The 18,451-nt window shown below is 41.1% G+C and overlaps 1 protein-coding gene across 15 annotated transcripts in view; it reads left to right on the top strand.

The window, feature by feature from the left end:
* Positions 1–18,451, top strand: part of KIF16B (kinesin family member 16B) — a 302,210-nt gene that overhangs the window by 151,692 nt on the left and 132,067 nt on the right. For all 15 annotated transcript variants that reach the window (XR_004259830.1, XR_004259831.1, XM_032248035.1 and 12 more), the window contains 2 exons: positions 14,536–14,618; positions 16,090–16,178. Coding sequence is in view for 13 of the 15 variants with exons in the window: in XM_032248035.1 (XP_032103926.1) it covers positions 14,536–14,618; positions 16,090–16,178 (172 nt within the window). In the remaining 2 variants the exon portion in view is untranslated. The remainder of the gene's footprint in view (positions 1–14,535; positions 14,619–16,089; positions 16,179–18,451) is intronic.

The following is an 18,451-nucleotide window of genomic DNA, read 5'->3' as shown; positions in this document are numbered from 1 at the left end:
ATAGTCCTCCGTTCACTTAGTTAATTTTTATAAAGTCAAATTTGAATTAACAGTTGGCAGCCAAGTCAAATGGAGATGGGTCTTGGGTAGCTATATACTTACCATATTGGATCAGCCCTTCATCCCCCAGCCCTCACCTGTGACCCATGTCCAAAAATAATTATAGCAGACCATTCATTATCACATTCATGCATTATTTCTCTGACACTTAAATAATTATAACTTAATGTGTACACTGCTTCATCTCTTTAGCTCTCTAAGCCAGGTTAGGTCCTACCTGCAGCCCTAGGATCGTAAAGTCCAGGTAATCCTGGTTTCCCACATTTGCTGTGCTCATACCTGTTTCTGGTTAATTGGAGTGGTTATTGGCCTAGCACCCTTTCTGACCCATTGCGTGTTGGTCCTTAGAATGGATCTTACTGGTATTTGGCCCATTGATTGGATCAAAAAATAAAAATAAAACTGCTGGGCTCAGTGGCTCACGCCTGTAATCCCAGCACTTTGGGAGGCCGAGGTGAGTGGATCACCTGAGGTCAGGAGTTCAAGACCAGCCTGACAAAGATGGAGAAATCCTATCTCTACTAAAAATACAAAATTAGCCGGGCATGGTGGTGCATGCCTATAATCCCAGCTACTCAGGAGGCTGAGGCAGGAGAACCACTTGAACCCAAGAGGCGGAGGTTGCAGTGAGCCAAGATGGTGCCATTGCACTCCAGCCTGGGCAACAAGAGTGAAACTTCATCTCCATAAATAAATCCATCCATCCATCCATCCGTCCATCCTCTTGAGGTGGATCCAAGCAGCATTTCTTGTTTATGGAAGTAAGAGATGTTCGGAGAAGAGACTGTAGCTGCATGGTAACTCAAGTCACAGTGACTCCTAGCCATATTAACTCCACAATTGACTGGATTCCTGGTTCACCTTACACTAAGCAGCTTCCTACTGAGATTTGGTATTCAGATGTCTCTTCATTAGTAAATTGCTGTTCATTTGGAAATGTGTTAGTTAGGCTGTCCCGTTGAAAAACACTGGTAGTAATTACCACTTCTTGTCTAAATTACTTACCGTACATGTAATTGCCAACGAATAGGAGATTTATCTAAATTTAGCAGATTGCCACCATTGAGGGCAAATTCTTTTTCTCTATCAGTTTACTGCCTCACTTTTGTCAGATTGCATAAACTGTTTTCTCACCTTAAGTTATAGGAAATGTTTTCATCTGTTGGTGTCTTCACTCAAATGAAAAGCCTTTGCTAGTATTGTGAGCATTAACTGTGATGACGTACATAACATTTGTTGCCTGAACTTTTTCTCCCCTGTTTTCAATTCTTCCAGAAATAATGATGGGATATGTAACATTGTATCTAACATGCTCTTCAATTAGTGTATTTTCCAAGGCTTGGTTCTCCTCATTCCATACTGTGATTCCATTGGATAGTTCCAAAGAAAGAGGAGCCAGTTCTTCAAGAAAGTGTGAATTTTATCAAGAAGAAAATGTGACTTTGATCACGATACTAGTCCGCAGAACTTGATCTCTTCTTGGTAGTGGCTTAGCCCCTTGATTTTTTTCTTTTTTCTGTTTTATATACTTAATATGAAATGATACAACAGTTAGATGCATTGTAATTGAGACGATATTTCAGCATTTGTCCTATAATTGAATGCTAGGAACTATTTTTTCTTAATTATTATTTTTTTCTTTTTACTGTAATATGTTATTTTAAAGTTGTTGAATGTAATTAATTTTTTCATTCATGTAAGTGGACTGCTTTGGTCTTAACTGGTTTGTCAGATCCATTGACTGTTCATCTCTTCTTAGAAGTGCTACAGAAATGGCATCTGGGAAAATTGTACTTGGGCGCATTTGAATCTGTTATGCTTGAGTGCCAAAATATATTTTCATCTATTCAAGTACTCAGAGGGAACAGATGATTGTCTGCAGAGTGGAGCTGAGGAGACTTTGATAAAATTTTCATCTGCTGGAGGGCTGCTGTGAGTTGTTCTCTGAGTAATTAAAAAAGAATTTTAGTGGAAGTAGAAAGGGAAATAGATCTCCCAGTGGTTTAGCCAAGGTATCCATTAAACAGAGGAGACCTTTTATGTGGTAACAAAAAGTCAGCAGGTGTCAGTATCTGTTCCTCCACCGACTCACCTGCACTTGACCCTAAGCACTCATCATATGCCTTCCTCAGATTAGAGACCTGCAAATATGAAATCTATCACTTGTATATGGACTGATTTTATAGCTAGCTGTTCTTTAATGTCAAATACCTAACTCTTCTTAAAAGACTATACCTAGAGCTAGTGATTCTCGAAGTATGACATCAACATCAGCATTAGCTGAGAGCTTGTTAGAAATGCGAATTCCCAGACTGCATCCTAAACCTACTGAACGAAAAAATCTAGGGATGAGGGCCTGCAATCGGGTTTTTTATGTCTGTGATTCTGATGCGCGTGTCAACTCAAGAATGACAAGCTTTGTAAATTTGGAAAGGAGAGCTTTATTTTTTATAAGGCCTGCAGGGTGGCCATTCAGACAGGCGGGGAAGCATAGCCTCCAGCCAGAAGCCAGAAACAGACACACTGAGGGAGGGGAAAAGGGAACAGGAATTTATGCTGAGCTGGATGACTGAATGTGCATATTTAATAAGCTATAGGAGTAGTCATGAATATTTATGAGAGGGGAAACATGAGCATGCACAATTGAGCTTATGCTCCCTCATGGGTTGGGTGAACAAAAACTGGCAGGGTTAGCATGATCCAAGGGTGGAGTTTTGGCCCTCTGATGTCAAAAAGGTAAAGCAGAGGACATGGAAACATTCACTGTGCACCCTATATATTGGCCAGAACTACTCCATGGTCAGTGGTTTCTTATCAGGGGGCAATGCTGGTTCGTTGTGTGGAAACCACAGAAGGTAGGGGGAGTCACAGTTGGTTGAAATCAGCGGTGAAGCAAGTCTTTCCAAAGAGCTGGTTTCTGTTGAACCTGAGGAGTGAAAGCCCTGGCAGTTAGCAAAGGAGGGAGTAGAAGAAAGCATGTCCTACCTCCCATCCTGTCACGCCCAAGAACTCAATTTCCAAGGTTTCTCTGGGGTGCCCATGGCCAAGAGGGGGTCTGTTCCGTCAGTTCGATGGCTTAGAATTTGACGTCTTACATGTTTGAATGTGAGAACAAGTGGCCAAAGCTAATTATACTGGAGTTAGTTTCTTGGTGCACAAAACTTCTGCACGTGAGCCAAATATTTCTCAGTCTGTTTAACCCCTTTCTTCTCTTTTTTCAATTGGTATAACCCCTTTGTTCTCTTTTTTTCACTCATCCTATCTATTTTTTTCGAACTCTCTTCTTTTAAAACTTCATTTTCAGCTTTACATTCAATATGTTGGCTTTACAGTATGTCTTGGCATGGATTTCTGGGGGATAACCTGTTTGGGTTTTGCTGAGCTTCTCAAATTCGTAGGCTTTTGTCTTTCTCTAGATTTGGGAAGTTTTCAGCCATTATTTGTTATTTATTTATTTTTTCCTGCACTACACTCACTCTTCCCCTTCTCCTTCTGGGACTACAATTACATGAAAGTTAGATATTTTAGTATTTACTCACAGTTTTAGTATTGACTCACAGTTCCTTGAGGCTATGTTTACCTATTTTTATTTTTTGATAAACTCTTTTATCTTTGCTTTCCTGATTGGATCATTTCAGTTGACCTGTGTTCAAGTTCATTGACGTTTTCTGTCATCTCCATCCTGCGTTTAAGCCCACCAATGAATTTTTTATTTTGAATATTGTGATTTTCAGTTGTAATATTTAATTCTTCTTTATATCTTTACTTTGTTGAGTTTTTTATTTTTTTTACTTATTTCATGAGTATTTAAATATTTATTGGAGCTTTTTGTTAGTATAAACATTTGTTGATTGTTTTTTGTCATGCAAGTTGAGATATTCCTGGTTCTTGCTGTGCTGAGTAATAATATTGGATTGTGTCATAAACGTTTTGGGTATTATGAGATTCTGGGTCTTATTTAAATCCTATGGGAAATGTTTATACTTTTTGTTTTAGCAGACAGTTTACCTAGCTGGATGCAGGCTGTGAGTTACTGTCAGCCTGTGTTGATCGTGTCTGCCATTGCACTGCTGCTTCAGTGTTCAGATCCTTTGCAGTGCTCTTCCAGTAGCCATGGGTGTGCCACCCATTGGCCAGGCTGGGACCTGTGCAGTGGTCTGTCGCTTAGTTCAGTTCTCAAAGCCTTAGCATGCTGTTGAGGATCAGATCCACATGTCCACACGTAGGGGTGAGCCCAGAAGTTAATAAACAACTCTGTGTGGTTGCCTTCCTGCACACTTCCTTCTTCACCATCTCTCCTGCACCTTCTACTTCCCTTGAGTCTTCCCTTCCCTGGAAATCTTGAGTTTTATTTATTCTACTCTTTCAGGTACTTCCTGTGCCTGTCTCCAGGTCCACAGACAAGAAGTCAGAGGACAGGGAAAGCAAAAAGCAACAGGGATCTGTCCCACTCCTCTGATGAGAAAGAAAGATTCCCCTTCCTCATGGCCCCACCCCCTCTGATGGGAAAGAGAGATTCCCCTTCCTCATGGCCCCACTGTTCCTGCCAAGGGACTCTCTGCTCCTCCTTCAACCTGAACTAGGAGGCTTCTCCTGGAGTTCTCTCTTTTGCACTGATGTCCACTTTTGGGTTTCTTCCTACACCAAGCTGGGAAATCACTGCAGGCAAAAAATGGTAAATTCACTGTTAGTTCAGTGATGCTTCCAATCTTGGTTTTCTTCAATGCACCTCCTCTTTTTTTTTTAAAGTTCCTGGGTACATGTGTGGGTTTGTTACATGCGTAAACGTGTGCCATGGTGGTTTGCTACACCTATCAACCCATTACCTAGGTATTAATGGCATGAATTAGCTATTTTTCCTGGTGCTCTCCCCGCCCCACCTTCCACCAACAGGCCCCAATATGTGTTGTTTCCCTCCCTGTGTCCATGTGTTCTCATTGTTGAGCTCTCACTTACAAGTGAGAACATGTGGTGTTTGGTTTTCTGTTCCTGTGTTAGTTTGCTGAGGATAATGGCTGGGAGAACTGGCTAGCCATATGCAGAAAATTGAAATTGGACCCCTTCCTTCCACCTTATACAGAAATTAACTCATGATGGATTAAAGATTTAAATGTAAAACCCAAACTATAAAACCCTCAGAAGAAAATCTAGGCAGTACCATTCAGGACATAGACACGGGCAAAGATTTTGATGAAACGGCCAAAAGCAACTGCAACAAAAGCAAAAATTGACAGATGGGTTGTAGTTAAACTAAAGAGCAAAAGAAACAGAATCAGAGCAAACAGACAACCTACAGAATGGGATAATATTTTTGTAATCTGTTCATCTGACAAAGGTCTAATATCCAGAATCTACAAGGAACTTAAGCAAATTTACAAGAAAAAAAATCTTGTAAATTTAAAAAGTGAGCAAAGGACATGAATAGGCACTTCTCAAAAGAAGACATACATGTGGTCAACAAACACATGAAGAGAAGCTTAATGTCACTGATAGAGAAGTGCACCTGCTACTCTTTACTTTCCAAGGTTCTCAAATAACTACTGTGTGCATTCTGTTTAGGCTATAGATATATTCATTGGAAGAAACAGGGTGGTGCATGCTTGTTTCAAGTTACGCAGAACCAAAACTCCTTCCAGAGGGTGGTTTTACACTGCTAGAAAGGGGGAGTGTACCCAAAGTTGAATTCTGAAGTGAATATATTTGTCTTAATGGCATAGAGTGAAAAAGTGACTTAGACGCCCTTCAGCCAAAGTGTGTGGTGAAGAAGTGTCTAAGACTGGAATGGGGATGGTGGGAGGAGTAGGATTAGTCAGACCGAGGCTGTTGAGTTATGAGCAGGTCTGTAGGGCTCTTAAGTCCTAGATCAATTACATGAATTTTCTTTGGAAAGTGGAAGGGAGTCCTTTCTGACCACTCAGTAGACGGGTAACGTGGGCTGAGACGTGAGCATCCTGCAGTGTTTGTTTAGCCCAAAGGGAAGCTGATAAAAGAGCCGTGAGGAAAGGGGGTTGAAGGTAAGAGACTTTGGGAGCTGAGGGAAGGGAGGTGGTGTGCAAGAACTATTTCAGAAGGAGCAATAGGATATTGACATTTTGGGGTGTATAGGAGCCTAGAAACAAATAGTCGAGGTGATTACTAATAGTGGTAGCAAATAATGTGGACTACTAGGCATGAATGGGAAGAAAGTTACTAATGGCTTGAATCGTGTAATGCTTTCCTTCAGTACATTGGAATTTATCATGTGACTAGAATACTGTCTTGAATTACCCTCTAATCATTTCCTACGCTTTCTGTGTTTTCCTTCAGAAGGACAGACCCATTCCATATACAGATGTTCTTTGAATTACAAGGAGGCTGTGTCCTGATAAATCCATTGTAAATTGAAAATATCCTAAGTTGAAGATGCATTTAATACACCTAACCTATTGAGCATCACAGCTTAGTCTAGCCTACTTAAATGTGCTCAGAATCCTGGGCAAAATCATCTAATGCAAAGCCTAGTTTATAATCAGATGTTGACTCTTTCACATAACTTGTCGAATACTGTGCTGAATGCATATCACTTTTGCATCATTATAAAGTTGAAGAATCATAAGTAGAACCATCTTAAGTTGGGGACCGTCTGTGCCCGTTTTGTTCCTCCCATGAGGTGTTAAGAAGAAAAATCCGCTCCTACTTACCACCCCCTCTCTTTGCTCCCACACATACATTAAACATTTCTTTGGGGATGGGACTGGAGCATCTTGAAATTTTACAAAGCTCCACACTCAGCTTGTGCACGCAGTTGGGCAAATCATACTTGTTAGGTAATTTGGCTGGAAACTTCAACAGCAAAGATTGAAAATCAATTTTCTTTCTTCTCCAGAGTCCCAGAATCTAAGTTTGCAATTTTCACTTTACTAAGAGTAAACAGAGGTTGAAGTGATTTATCTAAAGCAGGAAATTGTAAATTCATATTTGAATTGTAAACATTGAAAAGGAAGGGACAAGGTCAATGTAGCTTTTTGGTAAGGCATCATGTGCATTTTTATTCTTTAAAATTACCAACTGATGACCTGATGGCATGCTTTGATACTGCTGCCTGCTGCCTGTGTTGCAGAGTACCTGTCATTCATTCCCAAGCCAGCCATTAACACCAAGCCACGTGTCCTGCTTGAATTTGTTTAGTATTTATGTGAAATTTTCTTGGCCATCACAGGCACTGTGTTAGATCTTCATCTTTTCCTATCTAGTTTCCCAAAGCCATTTTTGATATAAAAAAATTACTCTAATTCTAGTGGTTTAAATAAATCTGTGTCACAAATTCTAAGGCCCTTGAACATATTGCTTAATCTGTTCTTAAGTATCAGCATGTATTAGTGGAAATTAGATGTTCTCTTATCAGTTTCCCCCAATGGTACCATCATCATAACTTATTTTAATATAAATAAATATCTTTAAGATATTTTAAAGCAGAAGGAAAATGTCACACGTAAGCAAGTTTCTGTTTGCTTGAATTAGGCAATGAAATAAGAACTTTACCTGCCCTACCTCACTTCAGCCTCTCATTCAATACCATTTCAGAAAATTATATGTTCCTGACAGAGTTTGGTTTCTCCATTTGGCATGTCTAGAATGATCACCTTTCTTTCACTGAGGATGCTTTCACAGTACATTACGTTCTCTGTGTGTGTGTTGGTTGGTTGAGGGCTGGGGGTATGTTTTGGTTGGTGGGGGACAGGGTGTGTTTCTAAAGTAAGTAAAAGGTAGAACTAGGTGTCCTGAAACAGGATTACAAAGGGTGTCTCATGTTTATTGACACCACAGCCTCTAAGGTGTGAACCACAGGCTTTTGGGAACACAGTCGTCTCGTATGTTTGTATTATTTGCAACCCAGAATGAAATTATTGGTACATCATTACCTCAGAAATATTCACATGAAAACAGTAGGAGAAAAAATGAGTTGGTTTATTTGTACAGTAGTAGAATTAGAAAATCTCATAAAACTTGAAGAGGTAATTAATGATGATATTAATGATTATTGTCCCTGCATTCCTTAGAAATCACTAGCAACATTTACAGACTTCTTTCAGCTTACTTGAAATATTAAAATAGAGTCTCATGTGAAACCAGCAGTGTTTCGGCCTACTCTTTCACAATGTCATGTCCTCTCCATTCCCTCTGAAGACTGTTTGGAATTTGTCTGTCCTTGGGTATTTAGCAAGCTCTGAAATAATCTCACAGAAGTCATGTATTTCAAGGAGGTTTAGAAATGCTTGCAAAATTATAAATTAAGTGCATCACGTAAAGTCCATCTGCTGCTGTTAATCACACTGACCTCAGACCAAGTGGTTCATAGTTGAAAGGAATTTAAGATCTGGAAGGAATCTTAGAAATTGTCCAGTTTGATGACTAGATGAAGAAACTGAATTTTGAAGAGATTAAGCACTGACTTGTCCTCAGCCACATCAGGAGTTCTGGGCAGCACACCCTCTTCAGATTTCATCAAGAAACTTTACAGTATCAGCTAGCCTCATTCAGTAGTTGTTTTATTCATTTATTCCCCTTTATTCCCTTCAGTTTGCTTATTGCATTTTAAATATGCGTATGAGTTTACGTATATCCTGCAGGATCTATCTGATATGGTTTGGCTGTGTCCCCACCCAAACTTCATCTTGAATTGTAGTTCCCATAATCCCCATGTGTCGTGGGAGGGACCTGGTGGAAGATAATTGAATTGTGGGGGTGGTTACCCCCATGCTGCTGTTCTCTTGATAGTGAGTTCTCACAAGATCTGATGAGGGGCTCCCCCCTTTTGTGTATCACTTCTTGTTGCTGCCATGTGAAGAGGACCTGTTTGCTTCCCCTTCCGCCGTGATTTTAAGTTTTCTGAGACCTCCTCAGCTATGCTGAGCTGTGTTTCAATTAAATCTCTTTACTTTATAAATTACCCAGTCTCAGGTGTGTCTTTATTAGCAGTGTGAGAATGGACTAATATCCTATCATCTCCTCTGGCTACTACCAACTCTTCTCTTTGTTCTCGAAAGAGAACTTCTCGAAGGAGTTGCCTGTGCTCAGTACGTCTACATTTTCTTACCTCTTGTGCATCCCTCAGTCTCTTCCTTCTGACCTTGGTCTACTACCAAATCAGCTCTCACTAAGGCCACTTATGACCCCTGTGCCACCACACCCAATGGTGTTTTCTAGTCTTTTCATCTGATTGACCTCTGAGAAGCATTCTTCCTTGTTGGCCCCTCTTTCTCTTGGTTTCTGAGGGTTTCTTTCTCCCTCTCTCATGGCCTCCTCTCTGTTTCCTCTGTAAGTTTATTTTCTCATACTTGGCCATTAGAACTCAACACTTCTTCAGGTGCCCAGTCTTAGGTCCTCTTATCATCTACCTCTGTATTCGGTCCTCAGGTTTCTTTCCTGCTCTTGTGGTTTCATTTATTAGCAATGACTCTCTCACACACACACACACACACACACACACACACACACACACACACACAACTTTCTTTATCAGAAATCCAAATTAGCAATGACTCTCTTACACACACACACACACACACACACACACACACACACACACAACTTTCTTTATCAGAAATCCAAAATGTCCAAAAGTTTTTGAGGGCCAACATGAGGACACAAATGGAAAATTCCAAACCTGACCTCATGTGATGTGGTTGCAGTCAAAACATAGGTGCATCACATATACAGCTTATTCCTACCCACAAAGGAAAAGAGACCCCCTAGTCCCCTTCAGCTGCAGTGAATCTTTTCCACACATGTTCAGATTCCCCCATATAAGTATGTCGACAGAGGATAATAAAACAGCAGGTGTTCAGGCCATACATGACAGTAGCAGGTTCCCCATGATACCCTGCACAGGACCAAGACCTGCATGCGTTACTCACTGTGTTTTTGGTTTTTTGTTTGCTTGTTTGTTTTATTTATTCTCTCCTTTGTGATGTAAAGATAATGTTTGAACATGTCAGAAAGGCCTGCAGCTACCCCTTTGGGTAACAGTGATAGGAAGCACAGGAAGTATTTATGTTGATCTGTAGCACAGAAAGTCAAGCTGTTAGAGAAACTGGATGTGGTGTTAAGTGTGAAGTGTCTTACAGAAGAGTATAGTGTTGATGTGTCCATCATATATGACCTGAAGAAACAGAAGTCTAAGTTATATGCTGAAAGTAATAAACACACATAAATAAAAAATAGAAAGACACTGCATAACGCTGAAAGTGAAGATCTCAATTGTGTATTAAAAGAGTGGATCCTGTCAGTGTCACAGTGAAAACTTGCCACTTCATGGGAAGCTGATCGTGAAAACAAGCAAAAATCTAACACAGTGAACCAAAAATTGAAGGAAAGTGTGAACATTCAGACTGGTTGCAGACATTTAGGAACAGACACAGCAATTTTTAAAAATTGTGGTGATAAAGTATCTGCTGACTATGAAGCAGCAGAGAAATTTATTGAGAGTTTGTCAGGGTCATTGCTGATGAAAATCTGACACAGACCAATTCTGTAATGCTGATGAAACATCAGTGTTTTGGCATTATTGCCCTAGAAAGACACTGACTACAGATGATGAGGCAGCCCCTACAGCAATCAAGGGTGCCAATATCAGAATAACTGTGCTGAGATGTGCTAATGCAGCAGACATGCATAACTGTGAAATTCCTGTGATAAGCAAAAACTTGCATCCTCCCCGTTTTGAAGGAGTGAATTTCCTACTTGTTCATGATTATGCTAACAAAAAGACCTGGATCACCAGGTGATTGCTTATCAGCAGCGTATAAATTTAGAATCAGGAATGATGGTGATGCTAAGCACTGCAGATTGTGCACATGGGTGGCTGAGATAGCAGCACCTTTGCTTTCTGATGGTTCACTGTACACTAACTTTGTTTCATTCACAAAATTATTTAAAATATTGTCTAAAGTTACTTTCAGGACTGTCTGTAAGTGTAGATGAAGCATAATTAAATTTCATGTGGTAGATACATTGACATCCCAGACTTTTATACTAGAGCTTCAAACCCATATTTTCATTTGCCAAATGCATCTCTAATTCATTATGTCCAAAACCAAGCTCATGATTTTTCCCCACTCCATCCTGGTCCTTTTCCAGCGTTCTCAGTCTGTGTAGAAGACTCCCCGTCCAACCAGCGATGCGGTCCAGAACCCAGGAGCCATCTTCCTTTCCCCCTTCTCCTCTTTGTATCTAGCCCATCATCAAATCTTGTGGATTTTATCTCCTTCATATCTTTTAGTTTTGTTTTACTTGACTGCTGTGCTACCCCTTTCCCCCAGTCCTGAGCCGTCATCACTTATTGGGACCACTGTAGTAGCCACCTAGCTTGCCTGGCCACATCCACTCTTGCCCTGTGTGGCCTTTCTTCAGTCACCATTGCAAGAATGATCTTTCTGAAACTGAAATCTAATCATGTTATTATGCTGCTACACAGAGCCTTTCCGTGTCTTCCTCTTGCAACTAGATAAAAGAGACAATCTTTTACATCCTGAAACGTTTGAGTTGGTTTACTTTGTCCCTCCTTCTCAAGCCTTACCTTGGTGCAGTGCTCACCTTTGTTTCCTTTGCCATAGCCACATAGCCATGGCTGTCTTCAGTCACTCATTCTTGGCGTTCTCTTCCTCCTCATTATTTTCATCAGTCGTCATTGTGATCATTATTGCTTTTACACATGACACTCTCCCCAATTTGTTCTCAGAGCTTTAGACACCACCTCCCTCGAAGATACCTTTCTCTAACTTCCCCTGTAATAAACCCATGTCATTCTTGCTCTTTGAGCCCTGGACACAATTCTTCTCCTTCAGTTGCTGTTTTGCATTTATTTGCGGAATTATGTCATTATTTGATTATTTATCTCTCTCTTTGACATTTTTTAAAGCTCTGTAAAGGTAAAGCATACATCTGACTTGCTCAACTCTGTGTCCCCTCTGTTTATCATAGCGACTGGCATAAGTAACTGTTCATTAAATATTTGCTAAATGAATGAATGAATAGTGGCAGCTTGTAAAAATGAAGCAAATTTTTAAATTCACCAGATTTGTTGAGTACAGATGCTCAGTAGAAGAAAGGGAAGGAAACCAGCCTTAATGGACCCCTTTTTATATGCCAGACTGTTGACTCACGTTATCTAGATGGAAACAATAAATTGTCATGAATAGCTTTGCTTTCTTTTATAACTCCTTAAAGGGCTTTTTATGTGTATTTCATGCAAATAACATGGGCGGCAAGATTATTTTCAATGATTTAATGCAATTTGAAATATGTCTCTGAAATAAGATTCTATTTTTCCATTAACATATTTTAGCAATTTTCAACTTGCATGGCTGGGCATTTGATTAACAGAAAAAAAAGAAGAATTGGAAATGTAATTAACACCTGGAGTATGATTGCTTTATTAATCTCTAATGTAACTTTAACAGCATTAAATATACATATATCCTAGACATAGCTGCTTAGCTTTTGGCTTTCTGTGCGGCACACTGCTCTGAGTCCTAGTCATAAAAGGTATGGGAAACACCCTTTTTAATCATGGTAATAGTGCCTTGCCGTAATTGGAAAAAATACAAATGCAATTTTACGTGACAGGGATAAGCAGATTGTAGAGTGGATAAGATCTGCTGCTGCCCTTCTAGGGCTCCTAAAGCTATCTTTTCCTCATTTTCATAGTGACTTTGTTTCTGCTAAATAATGACAATCACTAAAACCAACCCATATCAGTTACTCCCTACGGTTGTGATTTAAACCCATTAGGTTTTAACCATATTGAATTTGAAACTCCCTTGAGCTGTCCAAACAATACATCGAATAGGCAGGTGGATATGCTGGCCTGAGCTCCAGAATAGATATCTGGTGTTGTATTTCTTGCAGGGGCCAGGTAAAGATATTATCCCAGCAAGAGGCTAGTGACTGTGGTCAGCCAGAGGTCACCTCTGCAAAGGAGGCAACCCTCTGCAGCCCAGGGATTTTTGCCAAGTGCAGGCAAAGATCTACTGATAGCATATCTTAGGAATTTTGAAGAAATGCTAGAAAGGTATGCAGACTTTTATGTGAACTCTCCAGATTTTTGACTCTTGCCAACTAAAGATTTTGTTTTTGAAACGTGACAGGGAACACAAAAAAACACATCTATGGGCTGAATTTTTTCCTTTGGCCACCAGTTTGTGACCTCTCGTTTAAACTCTCATCCTGGTTCTCCAGTCTTCATAGTCTGTTTCATCTATCCGGTATTGATTCTTGATGCTGTTTCAAACATCCTGAACTTTGTGGAGGGACACGACTCTTGAACATAGCAGGCCATTCTCCTGTCTATAGCTTAGCCTCTCCCTGCAATTACCCCACATGGAACACTTCCTCTTGCCCTCTGGTTATCCAGTGAGACCCAGCTTATGTCCTTGGTGCAGAAGCCTGTCCCTAGCCACTCCAGGCTGCACTCGTCACTTAATCACACATCTAGCTAAGTACTCTAGGCACTTAAGCACTCACATGTCATTCTTCATGGCTGTCAGTGCATGTGTCTTGTCTTTACTGATGCTGTGAGGCATTGTAGACTCTCATACACGGATGGGACCATACACGTGGACTCTCACACATGGATGGGACTTGAGAAGAGACAATGAATCTCTTCTGCAACATCATTTCTCTTACATGCCTCTGGTGACAAGAAGCTCACAGCCCTGCAGGTACCTGTGCCCGCCTTAAATAGGTGTGACTCTAGAATGGGTTTGTTTGCTTCATCAAGCTGAAATTTGCTTCTTCCCATGCTTTTGTTTTCCTTGGGCATATTTCTTTAATTATTTTGCCCTTTGTGTAGTTGTTTTCTAAATAAGGAAGACTCTCGTCAATCAAAAGGACATTTTCTTGTGTGTTGAATGTGGAATTTTAATAGGGTTTTGACACGAAGCAGTATTTTTATTTGGAAATAGACCATACATGTACACAAGTCCTTTCCTGTCAAATTCTGGGGAAGATGTTAGTAACAGTTGTCTATACTCTGCCAGCTCCATCATGTTTTCTTCTCAAAGCACTTTTCTTTTGAGATTTCTACTTTTATCAGCATCAATAAACATTTCTCAAGTTGTGATCATATGCTTTGCTTGCTATTATCTCTCTTTGGAGAACTGGTTTCTTTTTTCTTCCAGACAATCAAAAGTCTAATTATCTGTCTGTTAAGTTTTAAATCTCATAATAAATATGTTGTAATGCTTATATTCATCACTTCTGCTGGATATTATGGATATTAGGATATTATGTGTGTTGTAACTCTCAGCTGTAAAAATAAAGGCATTTGCAGATTTGACATTGGCTTAAGTAAGCAGACTTTTGAGACTCAAGCTTTCCCTTATTATTTTATAATACACTGGAAATTACATTTCAACAGTGGAATTCCATGTTATGATAATGATAACTGACCACACTGCTTACTGTAAATTCATTACTGTTTTTGTGTGTTCTCAGGTGCTGTGATTCTCTTGGGAAGAACCAATATGTTTCGCTTTAACCATCCCAAGGAAGCTGCCAAGCTCAGGGAGAAGAGGAAGGTGAGGGACATGGTGTCTCTAGGAGGGAACCACTGATCAGATGTGGGGATGAGTGGGTGGTGGTCACTCTGGTTCTAAGCTTTTGACATTCTGGGGTGTAGAACCACTGGAAAAGTAGTTCTGCAACCTGGATTGATTCTAGGGAGATTGTTTCCCAGCAGATGAGTGGCTGATGAAGTAAGAGAGCAAGCAAGTGAATTCCAGAGCAGACAGGAGAAACTGCCCCTTCTAGAGCCTTCTCTTCAGCCTTCTGCCCTTCCCACCAAGGAACTGGACATCATTTTGCGTTAGGTGGAGAGTGACTTCCTCTAATCAGCATCTGTTAGGAATTAACCCAACATTGGAGTCACATTCATCCAAAATTAGCCACAGTAAACAGATTTTTCATTGAGGTGGGAAGCGAGAGCAGGAGTGGGCTTAGGACAACTGGGAAAGACTTTGGTTTAATTGGAAGGGAACGTCTAACGGGTTAGACGTTTAAGTGCTGATGGGTAAGGGAGCTGAGGACCACAGAAACGAGGAAAGAAATCTGTTCAGAGATGTCATGGCTGGTCCTTAGACTGAAGAAGATAATAAAGGCTACAACTAACATTTCTATGAGCCAGGAATGGTGCTAAACTTGTACATATATTCTACCACTTTATCTGTGCAGCAGCTGCTAATACCCCCAGGCTGTCACCCCCAGGTCAAGATGAGAAAGAGACCAAGAGTGACTCTCCCCAACTTGTTCTGTAGCCAGCAAGCGGGGAGCCTTGGCTGCAGCACTGACTTGAATACCAGAAGCATTTGCCCTTGACCGCTGGTTACCCAGCCTCTCGTTTCTGTCTCCTTTATAAGAAGTGCCCGAGGTTGCCAGTGCCCTAGATGGAAAATAATGAGAAAGCCGCAGACCTCAGCCTTCTCCTGGGTGGCTCGTTCTAGCCAGTGGAGCCTCTTATCTGCTCCAGCCCAGGGTCTCCCTAGAGGGTCCTTTTTGGTACAGTTTCAGGGGAACAGAGAGAACAAACATGTTTGCCAATAGCTTCCCATGGAAGCAAAATAGGTCAGGCTCTTACTTTTGATCTCCCTTCACCTCTCCTGCATTCATCTTTATCACTCCATAAGTGTGAGCTGGTGTCGTTGATTACAGGAGACTGCTGCCTGCCAGGCAATGGAGGATGACAAAGATATTGTGACCCCTTTCCTCAACTTTAACTGGTAGGGGAGACCAACTGGATTGTGGAATTCCTGGTGAAATTCCCCAGTCCTGGAAGGCCAAGTCCCTGTTGTGCTTAGCGGAAGGCTTGGGTTTGAAATGTACCAGGGCTTTACTGCCCCAATCTGCTTTCCTCAGATAGACCAGCTAATTGCGGTGCGTGTTAATTAGGAGCGTGTGCACCTCATTGTCTCTCACACGTTGGAAGCAATGAGTCCAGACCAGTGCCTTTTCTTCTCTGCTAAGGTAACCACTCTGCCCTGTGTCTGCTCTTAGAGTGGCCTTCTGTCCTCCTTCAGCTTGTCCATGACCGACCTCTCGAAGTCCCGTGAGAACCTGTCTGCAGTCATGTTGTATAACCCCGGGTGAGTGAACAGCAGCGTCTCCTTCCCTGGGAAGATCACTTTTGCATTTATTGTGCCAACTGCATTATGGTCACAAGATAAAAATAAAACTCCTGCAACGGCACCTTCTTATCAAGCCAGCCACCATCATTTTCCGACTTCCTTTCCAGCCCTTGCTATATATGTGCATAATTTTACTTAGTTATAATCACAACATAAACGGGATTGCGTTTTCTGATTTTTCACTTAACAGCATAATAAGCATTAGCAAGGGTTATTACAAGCTTCAGTGTCATTTTCATAACTGTCTAATATTTTAGAGTTGGCACTTTGATTACTCAGCGCGTGATCCCTTTGGCTTACGCACTTCTATCCCATTGTATAAATTATTTGTAATAACAGAGGCAGCCTGGTTCTTAGGCCATCCAGTAGTGCAGGAAATTATCTTCACTACTTCAAACACTAGGGGACTGCTGAGAGCACAAATGAGAGTGTTGTAAATGGACTTAGTGACGAGGTGACCTTGGACAGTCACCTTAACTCATGTCCTTAGTGGCTTCATCAATAAAACGACAGTGATAATGAAGATGCCTAAAAACAGGGAACTTTGAGGGCCCTTTCAGTTGTGTGAGATTCCATACATTTATTCTTACCAGGATAGTTGCATGTAAAGTAATGGAGGTAAATCAAATGGCTATAAAGGTGAGAAAAAAATAACAAGAACAACATTTTCTAGAACTGTCATTTATTTAGTAGTTACTGTATGCTAGGCACTATGCCAAGCACCTTGAATCCGCGATCTTTCAAATCTCACAAGCCTATTTCTATTTTACATATGGGGAAATGTTACTACATTTGCTCTCCATCAGTTTCATAATTAGAGCTGAGGCATGCATCCAGGTCTATCTGATTCCATCACTCATGCTTTGACTCTGTTACTGCTTGCCTTACTGCAGCTGCGTGGCTGGTTCCATTTTCCATTGCTCCCTCTCCGCCAACCCTGGCATTTCTCGCAAACATCGAGCCGTGTGCCGAAAGGCATTCACTCCTTCAGCCCAACCCAGTGTTCTGATTTGTGGAAAGCAGATACCTAGAAGGAATTCCTTTAGTATCATAGGAGGGTCCTTCATCACATTTCTGGATTCCTCGTTTTCTAGGCCACAGCTGAAGCCCAAATTCAGCACCTGCCTGAACTTAAGAAAAAAAGCCAGGTAGTGCAACGCTGTGGCTGTGGACTCCTGGGCCCTCCCTCCATGCAGGATTTCTGGAAGCACCAGCAGTTGACTCCCTTGTATCAGCCTTCATCTTTCCCATTCGGCCTTTCCATTTTGTTGTATCGTCATTGGGGGAAGTTGCGCTCATTAAATAATTCTGTCCTGAAATAAGCCGTATTAGTCAGACCTCTGAAATGGGAGAACACTCTCAGAGCAACTGAACGATCAGTGCTTCAAAAGGCACGTTTTGTTGTCGGTCTTTAATTCCTTACAGTAGTTTTAGCAGTTGCCTTGTATTGTGACTAAGACGGAATTGCTTATGTTTAAGTTTAATGTAACATACAGATCTTTAGTGTTTATTTCAGCTTAAATAGTGCGATCCCATCTGTTAAATATTGTCTAGTTAGATTGTCCTGTGATATGAAAAGTGCTGGCTTGGAAGTGTCTCCTGGCCCAGCGCCCAGCTAGTTAACCCTGGAATCCAGGCACTACCTTTATTATCCTCCGCAGTGGTGGCGCCTTTTAATTCAAAACCATTTGATAATGTAATGTGGCTGTTCAACGGCTTTGGAAACCAAACAGTGATCTTCACGTAGCCTCTCCTTTGACTACAGTGTCACTAGCCATGGGCCCCTCTTTGCCTTACATGTACACATGGGATGGAAGTCTTTTTTCTCCCCAAAACAGGAGAAAGTGTAGTTCTCTTTAATGCCATTTTTTTGTTGTTAGTTTTTAAGTTCAAATAGTTTCTCTCGGTGTTTACAAAGTGCAGGTCAAAGTATATGAGTTTTCATCTTCAGAACTTTTCAGTGACTGTCTATAGTCTAAAAAGTAAAGTCCCAGCCTTCACCAGGTCCCTTGGGCTGTCCACTGTGTGTGCTCCTCTCCCACCTCCCTCCAGGTGTCTGGGCTCCAGGATTCTGCTGTTGTTTTTATTACTTAGTCACATGTGGATTAGTCTGTGCCCCTGGGGCTTTTCCTTTGCTAGTTCCAGACGATGGGACACATTTTTGCCTGGCTACCTATTCGGCATAATACAGCCGATCTCTGCTGTGGAAGCTATTCCTGATTTTCTTCCCC

Source organism: Sapajus apella, unplaced genomic scaffold, assembly GCF_009761245.1.
Source record: "Sapajus apella isolate SASKATOON/1434 unplaced genomic scaffold, GSC_monkey_1.0 scaffold65, whole genome shotgun sequence".
NCBI lineage: Eukaryota > Metazoa > Chordata > Mammalia > Primates > Cebidae > Sapajus > Sapajus apella.
This window is presented reverse-complemented; position numbering and strand designations above follow the sequence as displayed.